Source organism: Salvia splendens, chromosome 14 (genome assembly GCF_004379255.2).
Source record: "Salvia splendens isolate huo1 chromosome 14, SspV2, whole genome shotgun sequence".
Lineage (NCBI taxonomy): Eukaryota > Viridiplantae > Streptophyta > Magnoliopsida > Lamiales > Lamiaceae > Salvia > Salvia splendens.
The window spans coordinates 19,844,665-19,857,985 of NC_056045.1; the positions used below are offsets into that span (position 1 = coordinate 19,844,665).

The 13,321-nt window shown below is 38.0% G+C and overlaps 2 protein-coding genes across 2 annotated transcripts; one reads left to right on the forward strand and one right to left on the reverse strand.

Annotated features, from left to right (window-relative positions):
- The first annotated feature begins 753 nt into the window (after positions 1–753).
- On the forward strand, positions 754–4,961 carry LOC121764732 (DEAD-box ATP-dependent RNA helicase 37-like). The gene is made up of 8 exons (XM_042160741.1): positions 754–890; positions 1,283–2,130; positions 2,213–2,296; positions 2,454–2,696; positions 2,906–3,073; positions 3,621–3,734; positions 4,049–4,556; positions 4,637–4,961. Exons 2-7 carry the CDS (start codon positions 1,378–1,380, stop codon positions 4,547–4,549), a joined length of 1,863 nt encoding a protein of 620 aa, XP_042016675.1. The 5' UTR covers positions 754–890; positions 1,283–1,377; the 3' UTR covers positions 4,550–4,556; positions 4,637–4,961.
- A 1,514-nt stretch (positions 4,962–6,475) lies between these two features.
- LOC121764733 lies at positions 6,476–8,413 on the reverse strand. The gene is made up of 2 exons (XM_042160742.1): positions 7,854–8,413; positions 6,476–6,664 (listed from the first exon to the last, which is right to left on the reverse strand). Exon 1 carries the CDS (start codon positions 8,326–8,328, stop codon positions 7,855–7,857), a length of 474 nt encoding a protein of 157 aa, XP_042016676.1. The 5' UTR covers positions 8,329–8,413; the 3' UTR covers positions 6,476–6,664; position 7,854.
- Positions 8,414–13,321: the final 4,908 nt, after the last annotated feature.

Below are 13,321 nucleotides of genomic sequence, written 5' to 3' on the forward strand. Positions count from 1 at the left end.
GCTCGCAAGGATGTGGAGAGGGCGTTCGGGGTTCTCCAAGCGCGCTTCAACATCATCAAAGCCCCGGCTCGTACGTGGTTCATGGAGAACATGGTCGACATCATGTATACGTGCATAATCTTGCACAACATGATTGTCCAAGACGAAGGACCCGAGGCGGGAAATTGGTTCGACCCCGAATCCCCCGGAAGCTCAACCGCAAGTAGTCCGCCTCGAAGTGGAGCGCATCCGTCTATACAAGAACGGTTATCTATTCGTGCAAGGACACACGACTCTAGCGCCCACACCCAACTCCAACATGATCTAATTGAGCACATTTGGGCAAACTTTGGCGGATGAAATTATTAAAATTGTGTACTTTTATTTTTTTATGATTTTAATTGTGTGCTTTTTATTTTTTTAAGTTTAAGTTGTAACTTTGTTTTAATGTTGTGTGTTTTTTAATAAAATGTGTTTGTTTTTTTAATTGAATTGAGTTGAAATTAAAAAAAAATGAAATTGAATGAATAGTAATTTAAGGAACGGTTAAGGAACGAGGGTTGCAGGTTCCGTTCCTTAGTTAAGGAATGGAGTAAAAAAGTACAGTGGGGCCCTCAAATAGTGGTTTAAGGAACGGTTTAGGAACGGTATAGGAACAGCGTTGTGGATGGCCTAATCAAGTACTAGAAGGGAATAATGGTGTAATCAAGTATAGTATTAAGCAGAAACGCAAATTTCCAAGACTATAAATACATTACAAGAAATTTTAGAGAATATCTATAGACCATTTTAGAGAGAGAAAGCGGAAATTCAACAGAGCATCGCACAAGATTTTTTACGCACCAGCGCCTCCGATCGCACATCCTCTGCCCCAAATTAGGGTTTCTTTATCATCTACCTTTAATCATATCGTATGTGCACCAACTCTCTCCGTTTATCTCTCTCTCTCTCTCTCTCTCTCTCTCTCTCTTGACTGCGTTGCTGGCCAACTAATTCTGTGAAATTTTGACGGAATAATGCTGTTTTGGAATTATGTTTTTGTGTGGCTGTTGTTGTATTTCTGTTAATTTTTTTTCTCGATTTCGGTATACGCGTGTTCTTAGGGATGAATTTTGCTTGAGAATTGGGGTTGTTTGTGTATTTTTTTTATGTTTATGAGATTGGTGATGGATTTGCTGCACTTTGCGCGGCGTTTTTTTCGCTATGAGGATTTTGAATTGAAGTTGTGAGATTTTTTTTTCGTTTGTGGTATAATATCAGTGTTTGATGATGGCGATTTTTTTTTGTTTTGTTGTATGTGCAGCGTTGAAAAATATCTCTGCCTGGATAAACCGTTGTGGCATTGGAGGTATTTTTTGACAGGGGAGAGGAATTGTGTGATTTTGCGTGCTTTTGAGTATGCCTGCTACATGGTCTGAATCTGTCGAGAAGGCTCCCACCGGTGGTGGTGTAGGGGCTACTTCTCATGCTTCTAGAAGTACTTATGTTCCCCCGCATCTTAGGAATAGGCCACCGTCAGCCTCTGCAGACCCTCCTCCCTCAGCTACAGTTTCCTATGCTGGGACTCTGGCGGGAAATGAATCCCAGGGACAAGGTGGTCCAGCTGTTGGTGGATTTCAGTCGTATGGCTCTAGAAATGATTTAAGTGGAGGTGGTCTCAGTCGTGGTGGTGGTGGGGGTGGTAGTGCTTGGAACAATAGAAATGGTGGTTGGGATCGTGGGAGGGAAAGAGAGGCTAATCCTTTTCAAAATGATGGAGTTCCAGAACCAGAATTTGCAGTACAGGAAAATTCAGGGATCAATTTTGATGCTTACGAGGATATTCCGGTGGAGACAAGTGGGAAAGATGTTCCGCCTCCTGTGAATACATTTGCAGAGATTGATTTGGGTGATGCTTTAAATATGAATATTAAGAGGTGCAAGTATGTGAAACCTACACCTGTGCAGCGGCATGCCATACCAATATCGCTCACTGGGCGGGATTTGATGGCTTGCGCTCAAACTGGTTCGGGAAAGACTGCAGCATTTTGTTTCCCAATAATTAGTGGAATCATGAAAAGTGGCCAATCTGCTCAAAGACAACCTCGTAAGCCACGTATGGCATGTCCTCTTGCTCTCATTCTTTCTCCAACTAGGGAGCTTTCCATTCAGGTTTGTTCATAGAAAGCTGTTTTTATATATTCTTTGCTTCTTTCGTTGAAAAAAGAATCTGATAGTGGATCTTGCTGTGCAGATTCATGAAGAAGCTAGGAAATTTTCTTATCAAACTGGCGTCAAGGTGGTTGTTGCTTATGGTGGTGCACCAATCAATCAACAGGTACCGTTTTTTTTTGTCACGTCCGTGTCATGGGTTGCATCCCCACTTCTATATAGTAGTCTGATCATGAAGCCTTGCCCCTACTTGTTTTTTAACCTTATGCATGCCACAATATTTACTGCTTCATTTCTGATATGTTGTTGATGATTTCTCGCAGCTTCGAGAGCTGGAAAGAGGTGTGGACATACTTGTTGCAACTCCCGGACGCTTAGTTGATTTGTTGGAAAGAGCTAGAGTCTCGTTACAAAATATTAGGTACTTGGCCCTGGATGAAGCAGATAGAATGTTGGACATGGGTTTCGAACCTCAAATAAGGAGAATTGTGCAACAGATGGACATGCCTCCACCTGGTGAAAGACAGACATTGCTATTTAGCGCCACATTTCCTAAGGAGATTCAGGTCTGTTTTCTATACAAATGACATTGTGTCACCATACTCCAAATAGTGAAATTTAGTTGGCCTTTTTGCCCCTCAAATGTTGACGTGTTGAAGATCTTTCCTAACAATTGGCATGGACATAAATATATGTCTCTCAACTTTGTTGTTAGTTACTAGCTGCCATCAATTATTACATATATGATATTATGGAAATCTCTCTTAACATGCAGAGACTAGCTGCAGATTTTCTTTCGAATTATATATTTTTGGCGGTTGGAAGAGTTGGTTCTAGCACGGAATTGATCCTCCAAAGAATTGAATATGTGCTTGAGACTGACAAAAGAAGTCACCTGATGGACCTTCTCCATGCACAAAGAGCAAATGGTGTTCAGGCCAAGGTAAATTTTTTTGCCACTGTTGCGTAAGGTGGATACTTGTGCTTCTAATTCACTTGCCCCCGACCAACCTCCCAGCTCCCACACCTAGTTTTGCTAGTGTTATTCTTGTTTGTGCATTGTACCTTATTTTGGGGGTGGGGATCGTGGAGTGGAGGGTGGGAGGGTGACATATAAAGAGGACTGGTGACTTAGAAGCTAAATGGGATGTAACTATAAGTGTTAAAGATCTTTGAGTTTTTGGCAGGGTCCCCATTCTGTGAAGCATAATTAAATACTACTACTATGTATTACTCCTAAGATTTTGAAAGGAAAAAATGTGGCTGTTTTTTCAATCAGAACAAGAGATATCCTTTTAGTACTGTATGCAGATTTATGTTTAGATTTATGTTTTGAACTTGACAAAAAGTAATTAAGCTTAGTTGTTGGAGAAATTATGCCCCATAGTATCTATATTTTGTTTTATCCATATTTCCTCACTTGGATCAACTTCCATGCTATTTTTATTCTATTTAGTTTACTAATCCAGATTTTGCTATGTGATTTGCAGCAAGCTCTAACATTGGTTTTTGTTGAGACAAAGAAGGGAGCTGATTCTCTTGAACACTGGCTTTGTATTAATGGCTTTCCTGCCACCTCCATTCATGGTGACCGGACACAACAGGTCTTACAATTTGTCTATTTTCCTAGGACTAGATCTTATCTGTCATCTTATAACAAAATGGGAACAGCATGGCTCTATTAAATTTTTGAGTTGTTTTACCCTGATTAACTGGTTCCCAAGAATTTGTAGATATTCTTGTATTTCTATTTTACCTGGGTTTGAATCGTTTGATTATACGGAGTATCAACTTATTTCTCTCTATTATCTCCCTCTTTCTTCCAATTTAATGTGTTTGTACGTAATATCCCTTGACAATGGAGATTCTATGCTCTGATTCTATGTTATTAATGCAAGCTTTTTGTTTCTGGCTGCAGGAGAGAGAATATGCATTAAGATCTTTTAAAAGTGGCAAAACTCCAATTCTGGTTGCAACGGATGTGGCAGCTCGTGGCCTTGACATCCCTCATGTTGCACATGTCATCAACTTCGATCTTCCTAATGATATCGACGACTATGTCCACCGTATAGGACGCACTGGGCGTGCTGGTAAAACAGGACTGGCCACTGCGTTTTTCAATGATAGTAATGCTTCATTAGCGAAGTCATTGGCTGATTTAATGCAAGAATCAAATCAAGAGGTTCCTGCTTGGCTGACACGCTTTGCAGCTCGGTCTAACTTTGGTGGTGGTGGTAGGAACCGCCGAGGGCAAGGTGGTGGGGGGAGATTTGGTGGTCGTGATTTCCGCAAAGATTCTTCCTACAATAGAGGTGGAATGGACATGTATGGTGGTGGAAGTAACATGAACAGTGGTTACAACCAATCTGGTGGATATGGTGGAGGCTATGGTTCTGCTGTGACTAGCGCCTGGGACTAACAACCTGGTGAGTGCATAAACGCACTTGAGACTGTATTACCGAATCATCTCACTTCCTCGTATTCTGAAACTCATCGTTTTCTATAGGAACCCTTCTGCTCCATCATCAGCTGCGGCGGTAGCTGCGGTGTGGCCATATACAATCTGGGATGTGGGACGTATGCTACACAATACTCTACTGCTGGTACTTGCGTTTACCCTTCCGATACTCGATACTGACATGCGTATTCTTTTTGAGCATGACCTTTCGGCAGATACGATTCAGTGATGAAAATCCTCAAAACATTGATGCTGTTGTTGTATTGTTCTAGGATTAGGATCTAGGTTTCTTGAGCGACCTACCAACTCATTTTTATTTACTGTCTCACTTGTAGACTTGGATTATTGTAAATATGCCTTTGACTGCCTTTCATCGAGTTTTTACCTTGTTTTTTGTTTTTGTTGTCATGCAGTTTTAATACTGATTCATGTATGTTGTGTGTGTGTGAGAGAGATTAATGTTTTAGAACAAAAATATACTACTTTTCTCTATTTTTAAAGCTACGGAATTATAGTTTTCATTGACATAGAAAAAAACTATATTCAACAAATTAAAGTTACGAAATTATCATACACTAATAACTAGATAGGGAAATGCTAGAATTGCCTGACGCTTGATGTCTATTGAAAAGAACAATAAGAACAAACAATAGAGAAAGCAAGATTAAACATTGCTGCAAATCGAAAGCTCGAGCTATTGTTTTTTTATTGATTAACTTGTAGCCAGATCCTATTACATATAGTACATATTGGAAAGATCTAGAATTTCTCCTTAATATCCATACTTTAACAATGTTAATCAAAACTAACTCTGTTAATCAAAACTAACTGTGCAACGATTCCTTCTTATTTAATCCATGCATCAACACCTCTCTCTAAGTACAAGTGTGGTCCTCCAACTTAGCTGTCTTGCTTGGCTTGTCCTTAGCTTCAGCTCGTGGCTCTCCTTGCACAACACGTGCTTCAATCTTCCTTGGCGCATTCGCATCGATGCAACGTATAATGAGGTCCAATGGCTTGGCACCTCGGTACACAGCTTGATCAACTTGGCCATTACGACCATGATTCATGGCTTGATCAAGTTGGCCGCCATTACGACCACGATCAACACGCTTGATCGATAACGTGATCAAGCCATCTCGTTCAACACACTTGATCGATGGCTTCGCCATCTCCTTCAACACAATTGATCGATGGCTTGATCAAGCCATCTCCTTCTTGGTTGATCAAGCCAATCTTGAGACTTCTAACATCTATGAGAAGTACAAACACCAATAAGACTAGAAAATTGAACGAAACCCGTTGCATGATTATTGTCATATTACACTCACAAAATTCATTATTATCATCACAGATTAAAAATAAATAAATGATGCTATACCACTGGTAGTAGTAATTGAAAGCGAACTTGTCTCTTCTGTCCTCGCTCATGCCTGCCCTTGCTTCCTTCGAGCCCGAGTTTCACTCTTACGCTTGAAGGTCTCTTCGCGCTCGAATTTAAGCCACTGCCTGAAATTCTTGATGAAATCATCAGCTTTCTTGTTCACATCCTCCACGACAGACTGCCTTCGTGATGTCTTCTCCTTGTAATCTTCTTTCCTCTCAGAATTGTCTATGTTTATTATACGTCTACCCTTGGAACAGTCTTCTTGATGATGCTCCATCTACGGTGTTCCTCTCTACTTTTCTTGGTTTCTGCTGTGAAAGCAAGTTCTAATATAGTGTAAATTTAGTTATTAAACACATTTTCCTGTGATGGGAAGCAAAGAAAGAAAGTTGAGTTGAGTATAAGGAAAACATATGCAGATGAGTACAAGGCAATTCTGGTAGGTGAGTTCCAGGAAAAAAAGCTCTCTCAAGACAAAATAACATCGCGAAGAATAGCAGTGGATGAAGAGAAATTCATTGCCTAGTTATTCTTCAAGTCAGTACATACATTGTTAAACAACTTGAACAATCTCGAATTGTATTACAGCATAACAATGCAAAGTGGGATACACAGACAGAAGGAGGGAAATGTACACGACTCATAGTTATTCAATCTTAGCCCAAGAGAGTATCTGTCCGCAATGAGTCCTGCACAATTACGCGTTCAAAATGGTGAGTCTGACGCTACTCATCTGTGGGAGTATTTGGAGCATAATAGGAAAGATAAATACACAAATGGTTTTATCTACATTGTTATAGACATTGGTGGAGAGTGTAGGTAGGCAATAAACAATGCAGTCATAACATTTTCTACTTGTATTTGCACACTGCATTGGAGGTAGCATCGAATCTACATATAAAAAACCGTTAGATACAAAGATACATGCATAGTTGACTGTGCTTCCCCTAATATGAGTTTTTGCAGAAGAAGTTCATATACCAAATCAAGGCTTCTCTTAATCAACCTTCAACTGTGGCACACACCGTAGTACTCAATCCAGAGTTCATAGTTCTCAGCCAAAGTCCCACGCATTTCACATAACTTGGAATATTCTCACCCCATTTGACTTTAGCATAATATTCCAATCCAGGGGCAAAATTATGTACTATGACCAGGCTACATATTCAGTGGTTTGGCAATAACTGAACCAATTTAGCCAGTTAACCGAATCAAATAGCAACCCTAATAGATAACTGGAACTCAATCGATTAAGAAATCAGTTAACTATATAATTGATCGGTTATCCGGTTATAAATGATTAGTTATTTAGTTGATCGATTTCTTAGTCGGTTCGGTTCCAGTTATTGAGTGGCAAGATTTTGACCTATGACAATGCATTCACCACAATGAAAAACTAAACTTCTTGGATCTCAAAACGGGCATGGTTCAACCGTATTTACCTAGCAACTATAGTAAAAGCCTTATACAGTACCATTTTGAAACCCTGTATTAGTCAATAAACCGAAATTACCAACCAACAACACATTTAGAAAATGAAATTGCAGCAGTTTCTAAGGTTAGTAAGCTTTCTTGAATGCAATCACCCTATACTTATATCAGCTTATTGTTCTCACTTTTTTAATTTTCAGCTACAGTTAACCAAGTCCTAAAACCAGTCAGTTAGAACTCAATTTGATAATTTTCTAGTGAGAGAGATAAGAAAACTAAAATGCAACAAACTCAGCTGAAAATCAGGAAAATAAGATTAATGCCTATGAAATGAAAACTAACATTCTCAACGAAATTCACACTCATCAAGCAATCGAAACAACGAATTTCAGTAAACGAATCAGATCAATTAAGGCCAAGATTCAAAAATCAAAACACCAAATTCACCTCAAATCGAAGCTGCCATCGAAAATGCATCGCGCAGCCCTGTCGATTTGCAGGTAGGAACATCCTGAAAATCCGAAGCAGGCAGCTTCTTGGACAGAGCTCCGACGTGAAATTCGATCATATCGTTTTCCTGGTCGACCTCCATGCCGGTGACGGCTACCCAGAAGAAGAATTTCTTAGCCTGGATGCCTGAAACTTGGGTGACTTTGCCGAATTCGAGTTTCCCCTTGATGATCGTGTCGTAGTAGACGAGCTGATCGTCGAATTTGACATAGCAAGGGTTTGCGCTGAGCTCGATGGTGAAGGAGCTGTCGGTGTTGGAGAGAGAATAGGACTTGATCTCCCGTGGAATTATGCCCTTGGGGATATTGAAGTGAGGGAGGAGGTCGTGGACGTCGGCCGTGGAGAGAGACAGAGAGGCTGAAGCCAGGAAGATGAGAGAGAAAATTGCTATGGTGAAGTGAGAGAAAGCCATGGCTAGAGAGAAGAGTGAGGTGGTTGAATATAACTGATTTATGAGAAGTTTATTATTTTTACACTCCGTCCATCCCGACTATGATATACAGTACATTTCTTATCTGAAGAATTGTTGATTAATGTGATTAATTATATAGAGAAATATCAAATAGTGTGTGTAACTATTAAAACTTTCTTAGAATAAACAAAAAATGAATACCCAAACCCGGCTTTAACAACTTTCATCCAAACCCCGACCCATTTGACTTTATTAATTATTCACAATTATGCTTTGAATTATTTGGTCTACAATTGAATGATTTGTTGTGTTTCTTCAAAAGTTAAGAGATGGATATTAACATGTTTAACATAGAAATTATTTATATCAAGTCAATAATAACCAATGATGTTTGAAACTATGTGCGATACGATAATTCGTAATAGTGTCAAATTTGCAGTAAATGATTTTAATGAGAGATAAATGATATTTTTTCCATTCCACAAGAATATGCACTCTTTCCTTTTTAATCTGTCTCACATGAATATGTATTTTTTAATTTTGAAAACTTTTTTTTATCTCTTTTCCTAATAAGGGGTGACACATTCCCACTAACAATACTTTAATTACTTTTTCTCTTTATCTATCTTTTATTTTACTAATTTTACATTAAAACTCATGACGAACCTAAACCCAAAGTGCATATTTTTCTAAGGAGGAGGAAGTACTAGTCACCGTCCTTTTAAAATCAGAGTGTAAATGGATGTTGGATTTATGAAGGGAATTACATGAAGATTCAGTGAAATAAAAACCCAAGAATTCTCTCTGTCTGATTAAACCTCGATATTTTTATAATATCTTTATTTAAACCTCGATATTTTTATAATGTGTAAATTGGTTATATAACTAATTTAAATCTATATGGTCTGAATAGTGTTTAAAGTTTGCTTTGCAGTACTTTAAGTCTGAATGTTACACCCTCCGTTCACCATTAATTAGGTCATTTTGCTATTTTTTTCCGTTCACCAATAAATATCTCATTTGTTTTTTTCACTACTTTTAACAATGAACCTCACGTTCCATTGACTTTAACTCACTCACATTTCACTATATAAAAATAGTTTCCACCTTACACTAACTTTTTTCACTACATTTCTTAAAACTCGTGTCCGATCAAACTTGCCCTTGTATTGGTGGACGGAGGGAATAGTATTTGTGGATACGATGGTCATATTAACCATTAGCTAAAAAATACTCCCTTCATTCCTCATTAATTATCCACTTTTACCATTTTCGTCCGTCCCCCATTAATTGTCAATTTTCAATTTTTACTCATATTCTACTAACATTTTCAATCCATTTTTCTTTATATTTCTTAAAACTTGTGTTAAAGTGGACAATTATTAGGGAACGCATGCAGTAACATTGTAAACTTGTAGTTTGTGTTGGTGCTAATAAAAAGTTCATTAAAGAGTTACTTTCATTTTCATCTCTTAAGATATGCATGAGCTTGTCATTATGTTGTAGATTGAGAGCCACAAAGTTATCCTTCTAACTTCTTTTCATTTTGGATTTGGAATTGAATTACAATTCCAATTCATTCCACAATTTTAATTCTATAGCAAAAGTAGATAATTAAAATTCTAGATAGTTATAAAATTGGATACATACTACACACACAAATACACACTACACACACTATACATACAAACACACACTACACAAACTACACACACAACACACAATTGCACATACAATGGCACACACTATAATTTTTCTTTAAGTTCAATTTCATATTAGTTACTATCTCCGTCTCTGAAAATTTGTTACTTATTTCCATTTTCGTTCGTCCCTAAAAATTTGTCACCTTTTATTTTATCATTTTTGGTAGTGGACCCCGCATTCCATTAACTTATTCACACTCACATTTTTATTAATGACAAACTATTAGGGACTAAAAGAGTATACTCCCTCCGTCCCCAAAGAATATGCATTTTGGGTTCGGCATGAGTTTTAATGCAAAATTGATAAAGTATGAGAGATGTAGAGAGAAAAAGTAAATAAAATATTGTTAATGGAGAATGAGTCTTACCTCATTAGAGAGAAAAAAGTTTCCAAAATTGGAAAGTGCGTATTCTTGAGGGACAGATTAAAAAGTAAAGAGTGCATATTCTTGTGAGAAGGAGGGGGAGTATTATTTTTAGCAAAAGGATTTCAAGTTAAATACCATACCATTCTAGTTCCAATATAGTTCAATTCAAATTAATGTACCAAAAAGACTCTTTGTAAATTTCATTCATTAAAGAAAAGTGTTCGTACTCATGCTTTTATTAACAGGATGACAATTCTGTTACAACTAAAATGCCATGTCATCGTAATGAATTAAATTTTAAAATTCTGTATACTACGTTTTCCTATTGAATTAAAAAAAATCTAATAAACATAAATGATATTTTACGCATGGGAACAAAAGATCTATGTACTCATTACAAGTATATTTTTTTTCAGAGTATAGATGAATGTTGTCATAATTTTCGGGGAATATTATTTCTCATTATGTTTTTATTTGTTTGTCGTTTATGGTCATATATTTGCTTGAGAAATGTATAGTATAATGTTCTATACTTTCTGTTCTAGGTAGTAGTACCAATTATTCACACAAGAATTAGCTTGAAAGATAAGATATAGTCTAGGCTTGCACGTTGTGGGCGGTAGCAATGATTTTGATATGGAATTTATGAATTTGCACATATTTCGTGGTGACTTCCTTTTTCTCCAAGAAATTAAAAAAACAATCATGACAAGAATTTGATTTGATATAAGGTGGTGACAATAAATACTAGTGCTAAAAAAAATATACTCCCTCCGTCACAGACAAGAGGCGTTTCTTTTCAGCACGGAATTTAAGAAAGTTGTGTTTAATGAGTTAAATAAAATAAAATAAAGTAGAAAAGAGAATAAAGTAAGAGAGATGAAAGAAAGTAAAGTAAGAGAAAAAATAAAATATGTGTGATTAGATATTTTGTTTTTAGCTAAAAAGGGAAATGACTCAAGTAACTTGGGACAACCCAAAAAGTAATACATCCCACGTTACTTGGGACGTTTTTTTCGGCACGAGAATTAAGAAAGTTGTGTTTAGTTAATTAAATAAAGTAGAGGAGAAAATAAAATAAAGAAAAAGAAAACTAAGTAAAGTAAAATAAAGAATAAAGAATAAAGTAGATGAGATTAGATGTATTATTTTTAGCCAAAAAAAGAAATGACACAAGTAGCTTGAGACAAATCAAAATAGAATACAGACTTAAGTAATTTGGATAAAATATATTTAAATTATAAAAAATACCCACTACAAATATCTCTCCCAAAAAGAGCAAAGAATTTCAAAACCTCCACCTCCTCTCAAACTCTATTTAAGCACAAACCTAGCCCATAATTTCATCAAATAACACACACTCCAAAATGAACACCTTCTCAATTCTCCTTGCTCTCTGTCTCTCTATCACCATCCTCCTCCTACACTTGGCGCAATGTCACATCATTGATGAGCGCACCGACATCAATCTGGTCGAGCTCGAGCTCGACCAGACTGCTCTGAAGCAGAAGCAAAGCCGCTTCCGCGTCTATTGGCACGACATCCCAACCGGGAACCCCCATTCATCGATACCCATCGTGAAGCCCGTTACTAAAACGGGGTTCGGGCAAGTCAACATGATCGACAACATGCTAACCCTAGGGCCCGGAATTAGCTCGAAGGCCGTGGGAAAAGCCCAAGGTTCTACGGAATGGCTTCACAAGTGTTGCATGCATAACTATAGCCATATGATCACATGCATGCAACAATATCACAATGCGCATGCATGGTAAGGAGTTAGTTGAGAAGGTGATGACGTGGAGTTAGTTAAGAAGTTGCCAGCCAATGAGTTAGGACTATGAAGTGTTACGACCAATAGGAGTGAAGCACGTGGATGTTAGTTACTTCTTTGAGGAGATTGAGCTAAGAAAACAGAGTATAAATAGTGTTGTTGCTCTTTCTTTTTCTTTGTCGATAAGATTGTTGTGTAATCGTGAGCTTAGGTCGTGGACCGAGAGTTCCCTTTGTTCTTACTTCTATCGCGTAATTCTCATTGTTCATTCAATAAAAACGTTCCTCTTTGATCATTCAAGCGTTGAAATCGCGTAATATCGCTGAGCTCGAGTGCCTGCGAGCTAAGATAGGGAAGTTGCGGGGAAAGGTCGTAACAATTGGTATTCAGAGCAATCGATCTCCGGGCGTTGGAACGGTGACTCGAGGCGCAGAAATGGAGAAGAAAATGATGGAGGCAATGGAGCAGAAAATGCAGGAGATGCGAGAAGAACATAAGATTGAAATGATGCAGCTCTCGCAATCTATTGCTGCACTTAATTTGCAGAATCAAAGGAATAAGGAAATGGAGACTGGTGAAGGTAGTAATAGAGCTAATCGGTATGAAAATGGAACCGATTGGGGAAGATCTACGCGCTATGAATTTCCAAAGTTTGACGGTGACGGCTATGAAGGATGGATGATGCGAGCTGAGTATTTCTTCCAAGTAGCTAAAGTACCAGAGGAAGAGAAGGTTAGGGTGGCTGCAATCCACCTAGAAGGAAAGGCATTACAGTGGCATCGAGGTTTTGAGAGCTTACATGGAGATATGGCGTATGCGGATTGGTCGTGCTATAGCTCCTCCTTGGCTGCTCGCTTTGGTGCTCACGCATATGAAGATCCATTGGCTGATCTCAGGAACCTCAAACAAAAAGGTACGCTACAAGATTACATGGATACTTTTGATGAATTATATCCTAGAGCTGGAATTAGAGAGGATCAAGCCTTGAACTTCTTTTTATCTGGATTAATTGATGAGCTACAAATGCCTGTGCGTATGTTTAGACCTAAGGCATTATCTGAAGCTTACTCTCTAGCTAAACTACAAGAGTTGACTGTAAGAGCTTTAGGTGTTAAGACTAAGATGAATCAGAGCCAAGTTCAGTCGAGCAG

Excerpts from the sequence above, each read along its gene's own strand:
- LOC121764732 (XM_042160741.1), top strand. The coding sequence starts at position 1,378 with ATGCCTGCTACATGGTCTGAATCTGTCGAGAAGGCTCCCACCGGTGGT. Across the intron at positions 2,297-2,453 it reads GTGCACCAATCAATCAACAG|CTTCGAGAGCTGGAAAGAGG; the intron begins GTACCGTTTTTT and ends GATTTCTCGCAG. Across the intron at positions 2,697-2,905 it reads CATTTCCTAAGGAGATTCAG|AGACTAGCTGCAGATTTTCT; the intron begins GTCTGTTTTCTA and ends CTTAACATGCAG.
- LOC121764733 (XM_042160742.1), bottom strand. The coding sequence starts at position 8,328 with ATGGCTTTCTCTCACTTCACCATAGCAATTTTCTCTCTCATCTTCCTG.